The 22,099-nt window shown below is 43.3% G+C and overlaps 1 protein-coding gene across 7 annotated transcripts in view; it reads left to right on the top strand.

Annotated features, from left to right (window-relative positions):
* LOC147105722 (voltage-dependent calcium channel subunit alpha-2/delta-1-like) overlaps positions 1-22,099 on the top strand; it is an 856,467-nt gene that overhangs the window by 664,982 nt on the left and 169,386 nt on the right. For all 7 annotated transcript variants that reach the window (XM_086010352.1, XM_086010353.1, XM_086010355.1 and 4 more), the window contains 2 exons: positions 17,595-17,673; positions 17,823-17,872. In XM_086010352.1, coding sequence (XP_085866478.1) covers positions 17,595-17,673; positions 17,823-17,872 — 129 coding nt within the window. The remainder of the gene's footprint in view (positions 1-17,594; positions 17,674-17,822; positions 17,873-22,099) is intronic.

A 22,099-nucleotide genomic window follows, 5' to 3' on the forward strand; every position in this document is an offset into this window, starting at 1 on the left:
TTTCCCCCCTCACACTCTTTCCCCCCCTCACACTCTTTCCCCCCCCTCACACTCTTTCCCCCCCTCACACTCTTTCCCCCCCTCACACTCTTTCCCCCCCTCACACTCTTTCCCCCCTCACACTCTTCCCCCCCACACTCTTCCCCCCCCCACACTCTCCCCCCCCACACTCTCCCCCCCCCACACTCTTCCCCCCCCCCCACACTCTTCCCCCCCCACACTCTTCCCCCCCCCCACACTCTTCCCCCCCCCACACTCTTTCCCCCCCCCACACTCTTTTCCCCCCCCCACACTCTTTCCCCCCCCCCCCCCCGCCGCCGTTGAGCTGAGCGGCGGCCGGCGCCGAGAGCGGTCTCTCGCCGGCGGCGCATGCGCGGTCTCTCGCAGGCGGCGCATGCACGGTCTCTCGCAGGCGGCGCATGGGCGGTCTCTCGCAGGCGGCGCATGCGCGGTCTGTCGCAGGCGGCACATGCGCGGTCAGTGCGGCCGGCGCATGCGCGGTCAGTGCGGCCGGCGCGAGGCGGCCCGCGGGGAGCAGGCAAGGGCGGCCTGGCGGCCGTTAGCAAGCGGGAAACTTCGGGCGGCCCGCCCGCGCTCCGTGAAACCTGAGAGGGGGAAGTAGAGAGAGAGGGAAGAGGAGAAGGAGAGAGAGAGAGAGGGAAGAGGAGTGAGAGAAGGAGAGGGAGAGAGGGAAGATGAGAAGGAGAGAGAGAGGGGAGAGAGAGAGAGAGACATTTTTTGATTTTTAAAACGCCGGTTTGGGGACAGCGGCGGTTAGGGGATCACTTCAGTTCCTCCTGTTGCTAAAGACAATTTAAAACACAAATAAATTGTTATTTAATTCCCTAACACATCATTAAAATATTTACCTTAGTTCCCTAACACACAGAAAGTGTGGGGGAAAAAATCGTGGAAAATCAAGATGGCGGCCACTCACCTCGGTTCAGAAGGATAAGGCCCGCCCACACACGCACCGATTGGTCGACCGGTCAGGTCACCGAAGCGTAGGATTGGTCAATCGTCGAGTCACTCGACACTCAACTGTAGGACGGCATGCGCCAGGAACCCGCCGTCCGATTGGTCGACCTCGACGTCACACGGTCGCTAATGAGATGCTAATGAGCGGAACGCTGAACGTTTTTGGGATACCGCGGGTGGGATTTTTGTCTGGCCGAAACGTAAATACGCCTATGACCAGTCCGGAATCGCAAGCTTTCTTTTGAGTCGACGTGCGCGTCGGTACGCTCTGTAACTTTCAAACGTATAGAGAACGGACAGACAGACATCGGGACAGACAGAAGAGCCGCTTTATATATATATGGATACGTGGCTCCGAAAAATATTCTGCCGTTCTCTCATAACAACAAACGTCTATTACAAACCTTTTAAAAAAGTATTGCAAAACTTTCATTGTGCCAATTTTTGCGACTACAAGCTTCTCATTATAACAATCAGTGCAGACCACGCATCATAATATGTTATGTAAAAATTCATTGTCACAAATGCATTGTAAAAAAATCTAACAGTAAAGGCTGCCATTATAATAAATTCTGTAACTGCAATCTTCTCAAGGTAACAATCTGTTATTGTAAATCTCTTATTAGAACCAAGTATGTTTGTTCAAATTTCGCAAACATCAGTTGTTACAAATCTCTTATAACACATACTGGCAATACAAGTCTCTCATTACTTTACACTCTGATTATTAACTTCTCATTTAAAAAGAAGTTACAAACCACTCCTTTAATGTTTTATTCAGCGTGCTTTCAAATACTTCGTTATGATAACCTCTTAAAACAAATCTCCCATTATAGCATTGTCTTGTTACAGATCTTTTCTCATCTGGTCCCCTTACACTGTGCAACAGGCTTTCTGCGCCTGTTTGCACAAGACTTAAAAATTTTCACCGGAATTACCACCACGCAGCAGGTAGCCCAACGTTTTGGCAGCACGTTGATTTGTATGAGGGGATGAAAGACGCAGCAAAGCCTATGTGTAGTCGGAACTTGACAGATGGCAAGTTTGGGATTTAGCGCATACGGAAGCGCATGCAGAAATGTCAAACTTACAGTCAGTTTCAAAGGCAGCGTGATGGTGTCCTCTGAGAGTACGTCGTCATACCAACTGCAAATTCAGGGCCCATATTTTGCCTACATCAAAGGTACATGTCACAGATAAGACCTCATGACGTATCTATTCTCAAATCCTTCGAAGACAGTCTACTCATGTAAACAGTTGTACAGTAGTTGTTTATTCCAAAGCTACTTCCCTCAAACAAGACATCACGACCTAACTGTTCTTAACCTCTTTGAAGAACAGGCTTTATTAACCATTGACTTTTTATACTACAGTTAATGGATCCTCTAACTATGTTTATTACCCTAGCCACTAAAGTTACACTTTAATCACTCACCGCTGACATTATTACTGTCACGTATTTCCTTGCACAAGCACTTTTCGTATATAACACTTCGGCTGGAATTTTGTTAATCTTGGCGGGTCTGGGGTGGGCGACGTCGGTGGCGGGTCCCGACTCTGCTGCTGGCTCCATCCCACTGTCCAAAGTGATTTTCCCTTGATAAGGCTTGTTAAGCCCACACAGCACATTTGCCGGTCCAATTAGAGGAAGCGGGTCTGGTGACGTCATTTCATGACGCGTCATCAGCCGGTTTCCTTAAAGGGACCATGGCCAACTTTATTTTGACATTTGTACTGTTAGCTGCAAACACTGACAATGACTGCACAGAGGTACATGGTTGCACCTAGGTTCTCCTATGACTCCCTCCATATGCTTATGGAGGGAGTCAGAGCACTCAGGGAGGTTCTCTTCCCTTCCGATGGGCAGAAGAGACCTCCCCAGGAGATCAACACTGCCTGGTTGCACACTGCACAGGAGGGCACAAGCAGGGATGTGGTCAGAAGGTGCAGTACTACAAATGTTTCAATGATCTCAGTAGATCACGAAACATTAGTATAAACCACACTCAGCCTCATCCTGCTGTACCTCTCATCACATCCCCATCACTCTGCCTTCCCCACCCTACTCCTGCACATCCTTACTCACACCAACTTACCTTGCACCTCCACCCATCCATCCCTCTCTATCTATATTATTATCACATCCCCATCTCACTAGCCACCCCTCACACTCACCCTCACCCTCATCCCTAGTGCAATCATACCAACTAACAACACACAAGGGTAGGCACTTGTGTGTTTTATCCAATGTTCATGTAAAGTTTCTGTTAATGAGCTGTCAAACATTGAAACCTTTATTTTCAACCCGTTGCGTTCTTGCACAGATTTGTGTGCAGCTTTGGAAGTGGCTGTTGCAGTGAATGGTGAGACATAACTGTACCCCCCGCAATGGTGATGAGTGTGAAAGGAATGACTTGGGCATTGTAAGGATGCTTTATGGTGTTGGTGTGGGGTGGTGCCAACCTGGAGCATCATGTGGCAGCCATATGGGTGTACAGCATCAAGTGAAGTAAATCTGGCCATGGTGAGGCCATCCCTGGCCTCCTAGGCAGCAGTGTGCTTGGTGCTGATGCCCTCTGTCCTGTGCAGCATCAGTTAATTGCAGAGAAGGTTGGTGTTGTTGGTGCTGCTGGTGTGTCTGGTGATGCTGGTGTTGGGGCTGATTCTGAGGACCAAGATGAGACAGTATAAAGAGCACCCATGTTGATGGAATAGATGGCAGGTGAAGTAGAAATGACAGAAGCATTCTGTCAATGGTGAGAGAGTTCTTCCAATGAGGTGAAAGTGGTTGTAGAGTGGAAAGCCTGCAGAACGTGTGCTGGAAAAGGAGTGAGGAAAAGCTTCTGCCTGAGGAAAGTGAATAGCTTTTACTGTACATTTGAAGCTGTCAAATAATCAGTTGGAGCAATGACCACTGAACTCATGCCTCAGCTTGACAGCCATGGTCTGCGCACAACGGGGATCCCGTGGTCATGCAGTTAAAGACAAAAGGTGAGTGAAAAAAGGCTTAAGCATCTGGCAACTAGATGCTATCATTTAAATTGCCTCCCCTGCCGCTGCCAGTCGAGTCTGCTCAGCGTTGACAGACCCGACATTGGGAAAGGCACAAGGTGGCGGATTCGCAATGGGGTCCTGACCCGCTGTCAAAAAAAACACTTTCCCTCCCGACCCACCACCGATCCCACCCAGTAACCCCCCGGAAAATTCCGTCCCAAGACTCTAAAAGCAGAAGACAAGTTACACTTTCTCCTGACGACACTTCAAAGCCATCCTGTTTATCTTGGAAAGTCTCTTGCTCCACGATACAAAGAAGTTCGACTATTAACCTTTTAACTCTCCAAGATGTCCAACAGTTGGTAGAGCAAATTCTGCAATAAAGAAAAATCTTGTTATTCATTCGGTGATGCTTTTCATTCTCCTAGCCTACAGACTATCTCTTCATCACAATCGCCCGGATTTTGCAGTAGAAATAATAGTGAGACTATCAGCACTCACTGTTATTAAAGAGTAAATTGGACAGCAACAGTATCTCACCCAGAGACCTGCCATTGAAACACATGGAATGCGTGAAATTACTGTACTTATACACTGGATACCCACTAAACTCGCCAGAAAAAGTTAAGGCTTGTCCATTCTAGTTTAAGTGGATTTTTAACTCTGTAATATGTCTTAATTACGCCTGAACTACCTCTCTGGCACTGAAAATTAACTTTTACAAATGTGGAGTCGCATTCCTTCAGATTTTAATTATTGTTGGATATTTAAAAAATAAAAACATTTAAGTAAAAAACATTTTTTTAACTTTTTCTTTCTGTTTCTTTTATCTCTTAATCCCATATTTCTTTCCCTCTCTTTATCTGGCTTTCTGTACATGATTTGCCATTGAATTAAATATTCTGACTTGTACTTCCTGGTTCAGACACTGCACGTTTCAGTAAGGACTGTTCAATCTGATTGGTTAAGGAGATACACTGTTCAATTCAATTCAATTCAATTCAAATCGCTTTATTGGCATGACAAGTTACATCTTATGTTGCCAAAGCATCGGAAAATATTCATGTTTGTTCACAAAAATACAGATCTATCCATACAGTGTATAAACAGATATATCCCTGAGTGTATAAATATACTTTCATATAATTTATATATACTCTTTTCTTATATTTAGTGGTTGTCCCTCTGTTTATGGCAAGCTGTAACATAGTGTGCCGCTAGTGTTACGCAATTTCTCTCTTCCCCTAGTAGGTATGGGAGTTTTTGGTCGTCATTCAAATTTCTGAATTCCTGGCATATTTTTGTGAATTTTGGGCAGAAATTCTCCCTTATGCCCTGATATTTTCTACAAGCTGTGAGGAAGTGCATCTCTGTCTCCACCATTCCCTGACTGCAGTGAGAGCATATCCTGTCCTCTCTTGGTAGCCGGGTCTGTCTGTGTCTACCTTTTTCGATCGCCAGGTTATGTTCACTAAGTCTGTACATTGTCAAAGTTTTTCTCAGTTTGCTATCCTTTACCATGGTCAGGTAATCAGCCATGTTGTATTGTCTGTTTAGGGCCAAGTAGCAATTGAGTTTGCTTTGGGTTTTTGTTGTTTCTGCCCAATATGACAGATATTTTTCCTTTTGCTTAGCGACGATTGTGTTGGGTCGAATTCTTTGTGTTACGCTGTCACTGTCCTGGGGCTGGTTATTGTTAGTAGTGTTAGTAGTTACTTCACTGAGTCCCAGGACTAGTTGACTGAGGGTATTCTTCTTTATGGTCCTCTCTTGGCATTTCAGGGCTTCGTAATGATAGCATTGGGGGTTGCTCATTTCTAGGTGTTTCCAAAATTTGGTGGCTCTTTTTTGGATAGTGATTATTAATGGATATTGGCCTAGTTCTGCCCTGCATGCATTGTTTACGGTTTTCCTTTGAGTCCGGAGGATACTTTTACAGAATTCTGCATGTAGGATCTCAATTGGGTGTTTGTCCCATTTTGCAAATTCTTGTTGTGTTAGCGGTCCCCACACCTCACTGCCATAGAGTGCAATTGGTTCAATTACTGATTTGAAAATTTTGAGCCAAATGCTAATTGGGATTTCTATTTGGATTGATTTTTTAATGGCATAGAAAGCCCTTCTTGCTTTCTATTTCAGTTCATTCACAGCCAGTTTGAAATTTCCCGTAGAACTGATTTTTAAGCCCAAGTATGTGTAGTTAGTGGTTTGTTCAATTTTGGTTGTTCCTAGTGTGAAATTTATTTTGGGTCCCTGATGTCTGGATCTTTGCTGGAACACAAGGACTTTGGTTTTTTGGCGATTTATTGTCAGTGCCCAAGTCTGGCAGTACGACTCCAGCAGATCCAGGTTCTGCTGTAGACCCTCCTTAGTTGGTGACAGCAGAACCAGGTCGTCTGCATAGAGGAGGAATTTAACCTTGGATTCATATAGGGTGAGGCCGGGTGCTGTCGATTGTTCAAGTAGTTTTGCCAATTCATTTATGTAAATATTAAAGAGTGTCGGTGAGATTGGCAAGCCCTGCGTCACCCCCCGCCCCTGTGGGAAGTATTTTGTTTGTTTGTCTCCAATTTTAACTGCACATTTGTTGTTTGTATACATTGATTTAATTACATCATATGTTTTTCCCCCTACCCCGCTTTCGATAAGTTTCAGGAATAAACCGTCATGCCAGATGGAGTCGAAAGCCTTCTGGAAATCTATAAAGCATGCGTAGATTTTGCTTTTGTTTTGATGAACGTGTTTGTCAATTAGGGTCTGTAGGGTGAAGATATGATCTGATGTTCTATAGTTTGGCAGGAATCCAATTTGGCTTTTACTCAAGACATTGTGCTCCTCAAGGAAGTTTATGTCTTTTGTTTATGATGCTACAGAATACCTTCCCCAGGTTACTGTTTACACAGATGCCTCGATAGTTATTTGGGTCGACTTTGTCCCCACTTTTGTATATGGGCGTTATGAGTCCTTTGTTCCAGATATCAGGGAAGTAACCGACACTCAGAACCAAGTTGAAGAGTTTTAGGATAGCCAGTTTCATTTTATCGTCTGTGTGTTTAATCATCTCACTTAGTATGCCGTCTGCCCCGCAAGCTTTTCCTGGTCGCAGGTCCTTGAGTTATTCAAAAAGTTCTTTTTCTGTTATTATGGAGTCTAGCGGGTTTTGGTTATCTTTTATGGCCATTTCGAGCTGTTCCAGTTTTTTGCATATTTGGGCCTAGAAATTCAGTGGGCCTTGCGCCCACTTAGCGCCTAAAGAGGTCTTTTGCACCGGCGGGGTGGTAGCGTGGAAATTGAGTGCAGCGGTATTGGCGGCGGTAGCTGTTAGCGCTGCGCCGGGACTGATGACGTCATCGGTGCGCGCGGTGGCCCGTAACGCCCCGAAACCGCGCCGATCCCCATATTTATTTGCGGCCGCCTCCTCCGAAGCGGGCGCAAACAGCGACCAGAAAACGGGGCCGTCCTGCTGCCATAGTGGGGCGCTTTAAAGCGGAAGGTGCGGCCGGCCGCTTTTTCGGCGGCCACCTGCCCGCACCTCCTTCCCCGGCCTCCTCCACCCCCCCCCCGCGGCATTGCCGGCTGGTTTCCGTGGAGCCCGGCACTTCTCCGTTGTGCCGGGCTCTTTTGCCGGCACTCGCGATCGGGGCTCCGGCCGTTGCAGGCACCTCCCCCTTAAGAGAAGGAGGAGGCCTGCAGTACCGCAGCCTGCCGCACCGCATCGGGTGGCGCTGCGGCAACTAGCGCGCCGATATTCAGTTGCAGTGCCCCAAACGGAGGCGGGCACACCCTGGTATAGCGCCCGCTTCCGAATTGGGGTGCAGAAGACGAATATACAGCGTGCGCTAATGCCTCCCCGCCCAGCGCTAACTTTTGGGCACGAGCGAGCTGCCCGCGCCCAAGTGAATTTCTAGGCCATGGTGTTGCTCTGGCCTTAGTGTGTTTTTCTGGTATAATTTTTCAAAGTGGTTTTCCCATGTGTCTCCATTTTGAATGGCCAATTCGTCGTGTTGTTTTTTGTGTAATGTATTCCAGTTGTCCCAGAAACAGTTGGAATCAATGGATTCCTCAATGGAGCTGAGTGTATTCTTAATATATTGCTCTTTTTTGGTTCTGAGTGTGTTTCTGTATTGTGTTAGTGTCTGACAATAAGTAAGGCGTAATTCATCGTTTTCTGGATGTCTGTGTTTTTGGTTTGATATTTTTCTAAGTTTTTTCCTCATGTTATGGCAATCTGGGTCAAACCATTTTTCATAGTTTTTTGCTTTGGGTTGCTTGCCCCATTCACACAGGTCCCAGATCCCCTGTAGAGGGCGCCGTGCTGTTTTTGATTTCTAATTACCACAAGTTCCAGTGCAAAAGCTCATAGAAAGCCTGTGAGCAGCTGTAAACGTAATGAGCGGCTGGTACTGTTCGTTTGCCGCTGACTGCAAAATCCGGGCCATTCTTTCTAGATTTTTCTGTTTTGCTGATAATCTTACAAAATGTTTCCTCTGTACCTTTTAAGCTTACTGTGGCCATTTTCAGTTGTGTTTATTACGTTCTTGGGTCTTACTCATATATTTTCCAACATTCAGGACCACTCTTGTAGCTGAGCTCTCACTGTGTCATGTTTGGAGGTTTGTTAACAATTTAACCTAGGAGGAATTTAGCATTATTTATATCAAGATGTTGCTATTAAATTAAATTTAGCTCAACATTCAGCTTCCAGGAATGCAGATTCCAATTCAGACAAAACGTCTATCCTGAATAGCGCTGCTTGCATGCCACATCAGCTTTTTAAAAATTTGTTTATGGGATGTGGGCGTCACTGGCAAGGCCAGCATTTATTGCGCATCCCTAATTGCCCTAGAGAAGGTGGTGGTGAGCCTCCTTCTTGAACCGCTGCAGTCGGTGTGGTGATGGTACTCCCACAGTGCTGTTAGGGAGGGAGTTGCAGGATTTTGACCCAGTGACGATGAAGGATTGAGACAGCAGAAGCTTTTTAAAGGTATTCCAGTGAACATTCACACACAAGGGGATAGATTTTGATTACTGGGCGGCCACCCATTCTGGCAGCAAAGGGACCCCTGTTATTTTGAGGCTCCGGCCTCATTTAAATTTACCAGGCAAGCTGCAGGGTGCCAACCAGGCATCCCGACACAGCTTGTCAGATTGAAGACTGGAGATCCGGCCGGGATGGCGGCCAGCAAGGTAAAGTGCGCAGTGGGGGAGGTTACGATCGCGGAGGGTAGGGGTCCCGGGGTGAGGAGCCCACAAAATTTATTCAACACTTAACCTTTAGAGGACCTCATCTCTATCATTTCCCCATGGAACTGATTGGAGCCTGCAGGCAATCGGGGTTCTATTTACTATTTATAGGACCCTGATTTCCATCTTAATAGGGGCTTATCGCCGGAATCAGGCAGGCGCTTTGGACACACAGTGGCCGTCCCTTTATAAAATGGAACTGGCCAGGACCCCATTTTGAGACCGTTGGTGCCCCGTTCACACGAGACAAAGCCACTCAAAATCGACCCAATATGTTCATTCATTCATGTTCGAACTCAGCAAAGGTTGTCTATCTGGAGCCCAAACCGAGAAGTGTGCTTTGTCAGTAGCTTGAATGGGCACAGAGACCTGGGGGATATTCAGACTTTCTATCCAGCCAAGAAAGGGCACAGATACTGTCTGCAGAGATCTGCTAAGAAAGTCAGGCATAGGAACTGACAGCTCGCTGCTTAAGTTTAGCACTGACTAGTTTCAGAGAGTTTGCTGGTCAGAAAAGAGTATTTATTCTGCAGTCATTGATAATGTGGTGCGATTTGTTACAAGATGGATTAAAATTCACTGTAAACATTATTCTGTTCATTTACATAGTATATGCCAAATAAATCAGCTTGTTGGTTTATAATTGGCTTTGTCTCACTGGCGTGTTCATCAGCTTGCCTTCTGGAAGATAGAAACATGTATATGGGGTCAAATGCGAGACTATGATAGTTCACAATATAAGGTTTCATTTATCAATAGTTAAAGTGAAGAGCCTCCGTCTCCTGCCTTTCCATCTCTGGCACTCTGCGTGGGCTCTGTGTCCTTGACATGCTGCTCAGCCTCTGGGTAATTGGTGTGTTACAACCCCGAGGTCATGCTGTTGTATGCCTAGATATTGGGCGGTAAAAAGGAACTGCAAATTGTAGAGGACGTGGGGCCTGCTTACAGTGATACAAACCCGAGAGACTATCAAGTGCAGACCTTCAATTTGTTCATCTTCATTGCTTTCTGTTTCCCTTCTCGTGTTTGATCAGGACTCTCATCTTTTGTTTCTTAACTTGTCCGATTACCATCTCCTTTTGCCTTGCACCATCATCCCTTTTGTCTCTTAATCTCTCCTGCCTTCCACCCTATCACAGACCTTCCCTTTTGTTCTTTCCTCCCCTCCCCCCTCTCCCTGCCCCTACACTTGCTTAAAAACCTGTTCCATCTCCAACTTTTTCCAGTTCTGATGAAGGGCCATCGCCCTGAAACGTTAACTCTGTTTCTCTCTCTACAGATGCTGCCTGACCTGCTGAGTATTTCCAGCATTTTCTGTTTTTATTTCTGAAATTTGTGATAGTCCCTGTGAACCAAAGTGTGATGTTATGCAGATAGGGCTGGATTTTCATTGAGGAGTCGGGTAGGAGGCGGGACTACAACTTTCGGGGTTGTAGTCCCGCCTCCATCGAGTTCTAGCCAACCCACGCAATTTTGACTTGATTGACCTTGTTGAGCCCGCCCAGCGGGCTCAGCAGGCCAATTAAGGGCCACCCAGCAACAGGTGACGTTACAGATTGATATTTCATCTGTCAAGACCTTTTGACAGATGAAATATCAGCCTTTCACAGCTGTTTGAAGCTGTCAAACACTGACCATCTGTATTCTAAGTTAATTCCTTCCTCTCAGGATGATTTAGAGATCTCCCCAGAACAGAAAGCTGAATGCTGCAATTTTTGACAGCTCGCAGCCATTCTGCTTTCTGTGCCGGTGAGATGAGGGACTCCCGAGACCTGAAGGAAGGAAGGCTGTAAAGGTAAGTAAAGGTATATAAAACTTCTTTAAACACTTTACACACACCAAACACACTTACCTTTGCACTCATGCACCCATCACTCACCTGAACACCGGACATCTCGACCCCTTCATCCCCACGGTCCGCCTCCTCTAACTTGGCGTGGTTTGGAGCCGTCGGGAATCCCACACTTCAACATTAAAAATAGGGATTAGGCTAAAAACTGCCTGTTAATTGGCACTAATCCCCTTCCTGCCTCCTCTGAAACTGGCATGGAGGCGGGTTGAGGGCGGGATGGGTTTGTGCCCCCCGATTTCGGGATTTTAACCCCCCACACGCCTCTAATCCCGCCTCTACGGCCCAATGAAAATCCTGCCCATAATGTCCAGTATTATAGCACTGCCCTTGTGGCTCTATTTAATCACAAGCTCCCTTGTGATTTCCTAGACTTCAGAGGTTTCAGCTAGAAACTACAGAACAGATTTATTAAAAGAAGTAGATAAGCAGTACCTGTAGTAGTAGACAATACAATACGTTTACCCGCACCTCCTCGATACCGAAGCAAAAAATGGTGAGACCTTTGCTTATTCTCTCACTAATAGGAACATAAGAAAGTATAGGACTGAAAATTCTGCAGTCCAGCTGGTCAGGCTCAAAAATGAATACCCCTCATTAATTGACCTGGATCAGCAAAGCTGTAGAGCAAAACATCAAGGAGGGCTGAGTAGCAAGCATTGAAGAAATGGGTTTTCCAGTGTTAACAAATAAACATCATATGAATGAACACCACCTCAAATTTGTTTTTTTTATTCAGTCAGCCAATTATTTAATTTGAAACTGTCAACCATTGTGCCTTGTTGCATTTATCCAAGATGATTCTGGAGGACAAAGGAAAGGCTTCTTTGGCCTTTAAATCTCCCAGTAGAACAAAGTCTTTGTCTAAAATTAGCAAAGCATCATTTAAATCAAGCAGCTTTATCACTTCTATCAATTGTTGTAGCTATTTTCAGACATGAATTTAGGTTGTGTTTGTTCCTTTGTTATGTGTATATACAGCATCATTTGGATCTACGCCCATTCTAAAAGTGAACGTGAACTTACTAACCTGGTAGCTAAAGACTTTTCCAGTAACTAAACATTTCAAAGAATCTTGTGTGACGCAGCTTGTTTTAAGCTTTAGTAACTGGAAGCTTGATATGGTCTTTGCCCTTGATATTAGATGTGGAAAACAACAAACAAAGCCACATGGCCACTTTTACTGTAACCTTGGACTGAGAGCCAACAGTACTATATTAGCATTAGTCTTATCTTGCTGCTCACCAACTTGAGCGAGCCCCTGGCTTAATAGTAGCATTCTTCCCTCTGAATCAGAAGCTGTAGGGTTCAAAACACGCTCAAGACAGTTCCGGTGAGTGGAGATCGGAGCTCCAGCTTTGACGTCTAGGTTGACATCTAGCAGGGATACTCACATCTGGATGGTGTGGGTGGACCCTTCATTCTATGGGCTGTGGGATCTCACAAAATCCTCCTTCTGTATAGGACCTAGCACCCTATTGGCTGGTATAAAGATGGTTACGGCCATGGAAGAAGTTTCATGTTGTGGCCTATCAGACTGTTCATCGGCTGCGAATCCTGTCATTACTTCACACTGCTCTCCAAAGGAAGAGTAAGATACGATACTACAACTCACCAACTTATTAAGCTTAATATACATATTAGTGATCCAGAAATACAGTTATAGCCGTGATCTACAGAGCCGATTGATTCATTAGTCATTTTTAATTACTCTTCAGCTATTGAAAGCCGTAACTCTTTAAAGGGCTAAACCAAATTAAATTACCCATTGAAATCGCCATTCGACATCACTTTAGATTGGGTTGTTCCATTCCCTCAGTACCCAGAACCTCTTTGGCAGCCATGCCTTTGGCCAGCTCCTTTAACTCTTCTCCCTAGTTCTGCTTGGGTCTGCCTCCTGCCTTATGAAGCACCTTGGGATATTTTGTTACGTTAAAGAGGCCATGTAAGTGCATATTGTTCATGTTCATTTTGAAGTCACCTTTGATGCCGCCTATGTTTTGTTCTGTTTAATCTTCAATAATATCTCTCCACCATATGGTATTCTTCTTTGACAAAACTGAGGGCTTTACTGTATTACCCTTCTCTGGGAGGTCTCACTGTGGCCTCTTCCAAAAATATCCATTCATTGTTTTGTGTGCGTTTTATAGATAAGCTACACTGGAACAATGAATGTTTGTTTGTGGTTTCATTTTTGTTCTGATAATGTTTTGTCAAGAAGTACAAAAATTGACTTAGCATGTTCTAAGAGAAGAATCTGAAATTTAAATCATTTTAAAGCTGGCAGACAGTTCAGGGACAGTAAGTGGTCTCCTAACGTTACAGTGTTACTGGCATTCAGATGTTGGTGAGAGGAAAACTGATTTTTCTCTGGGCATACATAGACTGAAGTATAACCAGTCTATTAATCTTATGCACTCTCAACATGTACGAGTCTCAGACTTTTAGTCTTAGTCCCCATACCGATTGCTGCTCCTCCAATGCCCTTGTCCTTGTCACCATCAAAGGTACCTCCCTCTTCCAATGCATCGATTTCAAAATCTTGGTCCTCATCCACAGCCTGGCCCCTCCCTACCTCTGCAACCTCCTTCAGTCCTATGTTCCTGCATACGCCATCCAGTCTTTTGACTCTGGCCTCCTTTGCATCCCCTCCCTCTCGCTGCTCCACCTTAAACTGCAAAGGTTTTAGCCATCCCGACATCACACTCTGAAATACCGCCATAAATTCCCTTTTTTGACTAAAGAATATTTCCGTTTTCTTTGAAGGGACTTAATGGCATTGGTAGAACATCCATGTTCTAGTGTGTATCACAGGTGCATTTGCCTTTGCCACAAAACAGTGATCTTCCCAGTTTATAATTGTTATCTGTATTTTGTAATGCATTCTCAATTGTTATAGCAACTGCATTTCTTTTACATTATGTGCACCTGAGAGATCACGCAAATCAATAGGCAGAAAAATGGAGGGAGGTTCTGAATAACATTTATTAAGCATTTATTTAATCAGAATCTTTAGTAACACTAATTATTGGTGCATAGATATTTGGTAAAGAAGGAACAATGCAAATTAATTTAATCTTTTCATAAGTTTTATAGTTCTTGGCCCTCACTATAAAATCTGCTCTCTACACAAATGGGACAGTGCCATTTGATAGTCCAGGTAAAGAGCTGTACACCCCTCCCCCATCCCCCGCGCCCAAAATGTACTTACTTATATAACAGCGTGATATGAGGGGAACAAATTCACTTGCTACTTATCTTCTTGTAATAGATAACAAAATAATTTTGTTTCCCAGGAACCAATTAAAAACCATTTACTTCATTGTCTCTGAGTGGAATCTCATACAAGCTTCTTTCCAAATTATTTCAGTGAAGGTGTACGAGGCTCCTGCACTCCCACACTGCAAAACTCCCCCAACCATACCCCCCGGCATGTTGGAAGGAGGGAGGGAGGAAGTGTAACAGCAGTCCAGTATGTTGTTATTGGTTGTTCAGGACTAACTCCACAGCCACACCATAGATGAACGTGTAGCGAAAAGGTTCTAGGTGTAGCAAAGTTGTAAACTTGCTTATGAAGAATATGTTGATGTTCTTGCACCAAGTGCACAGAGGAAATCTCTCATGGGTTTTACTTAAAGGAGAGTAATATTGTGCAGCTTTGATGGACACATAATTGACAACAAATAAAACCTCCTTAGGCTTTTGTCTACAGTGAGTCAAGGAAGGGATCTGGTCTTGTCATTTTCATTTTTTTTTTGCTGGGGCTAAGAAAGTAATCTGAATAAAAATGACAATGAAAAGAGAAAGACTGGAGGAAGCAAGATGCAGTCCAGTGAATGTGATTTTTCTCCATATGCTTTGATGCCTATGGTTGTGCAGCAGATTTATATGGTGTGACAGTCAAAACATGCTGTGATTTTATTAGTTAATGTAACCAATCATATTCGGTCACAGAATTAAAAAGTGCCATCTTTAGGGTTCTGCAAGCTTCAGTATTACAGGATGGGAGAATCCAAAATCAAAATGATTAGCTCACAATGTCATGGGACTGGCTGCTGTTATACTTTCTCCTTCCCTCCTTCCATTACTTTCTCCTTTCCTGCTTTCCCTCCTTTTCTTGTGGCTTTCTGAGAGAATTAAATTCCTCCTGTTAGTAATGTTACCCAAAAAGGTCAGCATGTGTACATAACAGGGAATGCTGAAATGTTGCACTCGGGCTCAGTTTTTGGAAAAATTAGCAACTGGAGGTTTCTTGGCGGGTGGTTCTCGCCCCTCATTTTCTTCTTCCTTTTTACCGCCTTTCCAATTGCATCCATTCCTTTATTACTCAGACTGAACAGAGTTTTTAAAAAAAAAAAACAAATAGCTATGAATTCCATACTTAAATATTTGATGGCTTGGGAAAGGGGGAAATGTGGTGGTACTTTTAAATGGTGTTGAGGATTGTTTGATATAGGGCTGTTTGCCATGCAAAAAGAGTCAATGGAGGGACTGACTTGTATCTCCACCTACTCTAGTGCAATAGTGGGACAAATCTGATAAAATCACGCAATGCTATAGGTCATGTTTCATCCTGTTCTGATCTGATTCCATCAGGATTTTCAATTTACATTCAGTGTAAACTAGAACAGAATGCCAAGCAAGGATAATGAAGGAGCAGCAATGCTAAAGGTGTATTAAAACATTTTATAGAAAGAAAGAACTTGCATTTGTATAGCACGTCTCATGACCTCAGAACATCGTTGCAGCCAATGAAGTGCTTTTGAAGTGTAGTCACTGCTGTAATGTAGCAACAAACAGCAGCCAATTTGTGCACAGCAAGGTCCCACAAACAGCAATGAGCTGTTTTAGTGATGTTGTTGAGACTAGATTATTCTTGAGAGCACAATCCCAGACAAAATTAATTGTCACTTGGAAGATCATAGGTTCCAACATGGATTTGTTAAAGGCAAATCATGTATGACAAACTTGATTGTGTACATCGATCAGATAACAGAGAGGGTTGATGAGGGTAGTGCAGTTGATGTTGTGTATATTGACTTTCAGAAGGTGTTTGATAAAGTGCCACATAATAGACTTCTTAGCAGAATCGAAGCCCATAAGCTTAAAGTGACAGTGGCAGTGTGGATACGAAATTGGCTATGAGACAGAAAGCAGAGAGCAGCAGTGAACGGTTGCTTGTCAAACTAGAGGGAGCTACACAGTGATGTTGGTATACAGTGGGTCGGTATTGGGACCACTGCTCTTTTTGATATACATTAATGACCTGGACTTGGGTATGCAGAGAATAATTTCAAAGTTTGCAGATGACACAAAACTTGGAAATGTAGTTAATAAGGAGGAGGATAGTAGCAGACTTCAGGAGGACATAGACAGACTGGTGAAATAGGCAGACACATGGCAGATGAAATTTAATGCAGAAGTGTGTGAATTTTGGACGGAAGAATGAGGAGTGGTAATGACGTAAGAAAACTACTGGGCACTTGGTCTGAGTATTAAGCAAGGCTTTAATCAACTGTTTTTCAACATGGAGATCTAGTTGTGTCCTTCACTAGTTCCTGTTAAAGAATGTCCTGAGCAAGCTGGGCCCATGCCCGAGTATTTATACTCTCCCTGGACAACGCCACCAGCAGGCCGCCCAGTATTATTTCATAAGTCATTTCCACATGAATGACAAGATTCATGTCAGGTAATATAAACTAAATGGTACAATTTTAAAATGGGTGCAGAAACAGAGAGACCTGGAGGTCACATACACAAATCTTTGAAGATGGCAGGGCAGGTCGATAAGGCTGTTATAAAAGCATATGGGCCCTGGGCTTTATAAATAGAGGCATAGAGTATAAAAGCAAAAAAGTGATAATAAACTTTTATAGATCACTGGTTAGGCCTCAGCTGGAGTATTGTGTCCACAGGATGTTAAGGCATTGGAGAGGGTGCAGAGGAGATTTACTAGAATTATACCAGGGATGAGGGACTTCAGTTAGGTGGGAAGACTAGCGAAACTGGGCTTGTTCTCCTTAGAGCAGAGAACGTTAAGGGGAGATTTATTAGAGATGTTCAAAATTATGAGGGGTTTTAATGGAGTAGATAGGGAGAAACTGTTTCCACTGGCAGGAGAATCGATAACCAAAGGAAACAGATTTCAAATCATTGGCAAAAGAAGCATTGGGGAGATGAGGGCAATTTATTTTACGCAACGAGTTGTTATGATCTGGAATGCACTGCCTGAAAAAGTGGTGGAAGCAGATTCAATGTTAACTTTCAAAAAGGAATTGGATATATACTTGAAAAGGAAAATTTTGAAGGGCTATGGGGAAACAGCAGGTGAGTGGGACTAATTGGATAGCTCTTCTGATAAGCCATCACAAGCAGGATGGGCTGAATGGCCTCCTCTGTGCTGTAAGATTCTATGATTCTATAATCTAACTATCATATTGCACATACATACAGTGGGATAATGCAAAATGTGTTAATAGTGCAATTCAGATTTTCTCAGTTACTAAACAGTAATGACTTTTCATTTTAGGTGCGAGTATTCACCTTTTCGGTTGGTCAACATAACTATGATAAAGGACCATTACAGTGGATGGCCTGCACCAATAAAGGTATGTGATGACTAGCCCTTTAGGGTCACACTGTAACGATAATATATTTAGAGAACAGTTGTCCATTTTTAATTGTTCCACCTCCACACTTTCAATTTACAACAAATGGTTCTGAATACATTATTACATATTTTATTTTTATATTTCAGGCTACTTTTTTGAAATTCCCTCCATTGGAGCGATACGTATTAACACACAGGTAATAATATTACAGATGAATTTACTCGGCTGAGCTTAGCAATTTGCCAAGTATCCTTGTGCATGCTGTGGATTTAAAAAAATCTTGAAACAAAATTGGATAATGAATAATTAGTAGGTTATTATTTGGACATTTGAAATAGTTTCTGTGGTAAAGTTCTCATAACATTCCATTTGCTTTAAGATATTGAACTGCACTGAAAGCTGTTCTTAATGTCAATAGTTTGTCTTTATTTTTTTTTATCCCTGTTGACATGAGACTAGTACTTTTTAAGAGATTTTGAGTCATCATAGATATGTCCCGGCTCAGATCCTTCTATCTTTGTTATTTATAAAGAAAGACATTGTTTCAAAATTCAGACTACAGTGAATGTACTGGAGTTCAGGCACAATGAGTTGGAATACATTGCCCTTTCACCTCTGTGACCTGAGCTTCAATCCAGCCAAATTGCTCTGACATCTCCAAGGATTCTAAATGAAAGTGTTTGGTAAATCTAACCGAGTTCCTAGGGGCACAAGCCCACAGCTCAATGTTGTGCAAAATTCAGCATTAATTAGCATCCTTTTAGAGAGGTCACCAAGAGGGCTGGCTTGGGGAAAAAAACATTTGAACAGAGGGTTGTGATACTTTGGGGTAGAATAAAGGGACTTTCATTTCAATCTATGCTAGACATGGGAGATATTGATGGCAGTGGGTCAATAAATGGGGAAATATGCTTCACACCAAGAAGTAATATCCCTCAAATCTGCATACATACCTTTCTATGTAAACATTTTGAGACATCTCTGTGGTACTTTAGGGGTTTCACTAACACACATGCACATTTATGTTTCATAATTTTTTTTTAAAGTGCACAAAAACGGGAGAATTTAGCCTCTAACTGACCTGCGGGAGGCATGCAGATAGATCTTGTGGCATTAAAGATTAAACATAGCTGCATCATAGCAGCAGGATAATATATTGTGTGATACGTAGAACATGCTCCTGCTCTTATAACACATTGCTCATAGCAAGTCAGAGGACGCAATGCTATAGGAGATCTGCTGCATCTTGTGTCTAGTGTGTGCTAGTCTCACTTGTGTCACACTTCTGCTGTTGTAGTTAATCTGAGCAATCTTCTTAAAACAATATTAAAAAAGGAAAGAAAACTAGCCATTTTCTGCGAGTTATTCAACTTTGATAAGCTTGGCTGTCAGCACGAGCTCCATTTTAATAGTTGGACATTACAATTGTGCTTCAGATCCCAAACAACCCTAGATCAACATCATAAAGAACAGCTAATTATAACGTATGTAATTTTAAACTATATTAAAGCAGTATGTTTAGTGCATACAGTTACCACACTCCAGATAACACACTTTATTAAAGATGCAAGATACTGTAATCTTAAAATGTTAGTACCACCCACCACACATCCTGGATGGCCTGCCGGCACTTTCCGCCGGTCGATGGCCCCTAGTGGATCGTGTGAATCACCATGAGCAACTACATAGGAGGTCCACTAGCATATAATATTCTGCAGTCTCTCTGTAAGGAAATTACGTTAGTACTTCTGGTAAACCAACCCATTATGGTAGAAACCGACACGCTCTGTTGAGTATTTTTTCTCTGAAATCTTCAATATCTATAAAGTCCGAAACTAGGGTCCCAAACCTGAACAAAGCAAACTATGTAGGTATGAGAGGCGAGTTGGCTAAGGTAGGTTGGGAAACTTGATTAAAAGATATGACAGTAGAAAAGCAATGGCAAACATTTAAAGAAATAATTCATAATTCGCAACAAATATACATTCCCTTAAAGAATAAAAACACCACAGGAAAAATGGTCCAACCGTGGCTAACAAAAGGAAAGAAAGCCTTTCACGACCACCGGATGTCTCAAAGTGCTTTACAGCCAATGAGAGAAATTAAAGATAGTATTAGATTAAAGGAAGAGGCTTATAATGTTGCCAAAAAGAGTAGTAAGCCGAAGGATTTTAGAATTCAGCAAAGGAGGATGAAGAAATTAATAAAGAAAGGGAAAATAGAATATGAGAGGAAACTAGTGAGAGACATAAAAACTTCTATAGGTATGTAAAAAGGAAAAGATTAGCGAAAGTACAGGCTGAGACAGGAGAAATTATAATGGGGAATACGGAAATGGCAGAAAAATTAAACAAATACTTTGGGCTGGATTTTACCAGCCTTGAGGAGGCGGGTTTGGAGACGGGATTACTGGCAAAATCAAAAAATATGGGAGCAGGTCCCGAAACCGCTCCCAACCCACCTCCAAACAATCTTTCCAGGAGTCGGGTCCCCGATTTGTGCAGGGACCCGACTCCTAGTGGCGGGAAGAGGATTATAGTCACTTAACTGCCTTTTAACAGGTAGTTAACAGGCAGTTAAGAGGCTTTATCCCATTTTGAGACTTCTGCTGCGGGCTTCCCGATGTCTGGGAACCCCGCATGGGTAAGTGAGAGGTGCTGTTGGTCTGTTGTAATGCTTGTGTATAGATGACAGCTGCAGAAGTGGTGTGAAGGATCCAATGGGACACTGGTGAGTATCAGAGTTAAGGAGATGTTGGGAAAGTCATTTTTAATGTGTTTAGATTTTTCTGTAGGTGACGAGCTTTGAAGTGTTTGTGTGGCCTCACCTCATTGGGAGAAGTGACAGATTGCTTCTGTACCCTCACCTGCAGCTGCCATCTGTTTTATCCTAAGGAGAGAGTCATTGGAGAGCCTGGGTGCAAGGGCTCACCTTTATACAGTGATTGTCAGTGTTTGACAGCACCTCAATGCTGTCAAACACTGACAGATCATCTGTCAAAAATAAAAGGCACACGTCCCTTCAAGAAAACTGGCAGATGAAGCGTCATCAACTGACGTCATCTGACACCAGCTTTCCCTTAATTGGCCGGTCAAGGCCAATCAGGGGAAACTAGCATCTGTGTGTCGGATGTCGCTGGGGGCGGGACTAGAACCCGGAAGGCAGCAGTCCCACCCCCAACTCGTCTCGGCAGGTAAAATCCAGCCCTTTGTGTCTGTCTTCACAGAAGTAGACGCAAAAAACCTCCTGGAAATAGTGAAGAACCAAGGGACTGGCGAGATGAGGAACTGAAAGAAATTAGTATTGGTAAAAAAATAGTACTGGAGAAATTACTGGGACTGAAAGCCGATAAATCCCTGGACCTGATGGCTTACATCCTAAGGTTTTGAAAGAGGTGGCTATAGAGATAGTGAATGCATTTGGTTGTCATTTTCCAAAATTCCATAGATTTTAGAATGGTTCCCGCGGATTGGAAGGTAGCAAATGTAATCCCACTATTTAAGAAAGGAGGGAGAGAGAAAATGGGGAACTACAGACCAGTTAGCCTGTCATCAATAATAGGGAAAATGCTAGAATCTATTATTTAAGACGTGGTAACAAGGCACTTAGAAAATAATAATATGATTGGACAGAGTCAACACAGATTTATGAAAGGGAGATAGTGTTTGACAAATCTGTTAGTTTTTTGAGGTTGTAACTAGCAGAATAGATAAGGGGGAACCAGTGGATGTGTTGTATTTGGATTTTCAGAAGGCATTCGATAAGGTGCCACACAAGAGGTTATTAAACAAAATTAGGGCTCATGGGATTGGGGGTAATATACTAGCATGGATTGAGGATTGGTTAACGGACAGAAAACAAAGAGTAGGAATAAACGGGTCATTTTCGGGTTGGCAGGCTGTAACTAGTGGGGTACCGCAAAGATCAGTGCTTGGGCCTCAGCTATTCACAATTTATATCAATGATTTGGATGAGGGGACCAATTGTAATATATCCAAGTTTGCTGATGATACAAATCTGGATGGGAATGTAAGTTGTGAGGAGGATGCAAAAAGGGATATAGACAGGCTAAGTGAGTGGGCAAGAGCATGGCAAATGGAATATAGCGTAGAAAAATGTGAAGTTATCCACTTTGGTAGGAAAAATAGAAAAGCAGAATATTTTTTAAATGGTGAGAGATTGGGAAATGTTGGTGTTCAGAGGGACCTGGGTGTCCTTGTACACGCATCACTGAAAGTTAATATGCAGGTACAGCGAGCAATTAGCAAAGCAAATGGTATGTTGGCCTTTATTACAAGAGGATTTGAGCATAAGAGTAAAGACATCTTACTGCAATTATATCGGGCCCTGGTGAGACCACACCTGGAGTATTATGTACAATTTTGGTCTCCTTACCTAAGGGAGGATATATTTGCCATAGAGG

The sequence above is a fragment of the Somniosus microcephalus genome, chromosome 17 (genome assembly GCF_052327205.1).
Source record: "Somniosus microcephalus isolate GS21.2 chromosome 17, FLI_Smic_1.0, whole genome shotgun sequence".
Taxonomy (NCBI): Eukaryota; Metazoa; Chordata; class Chondrichthyes; order Squaliformes; family Somniosidae; genus Somniosus; species Somniosus microcephalus.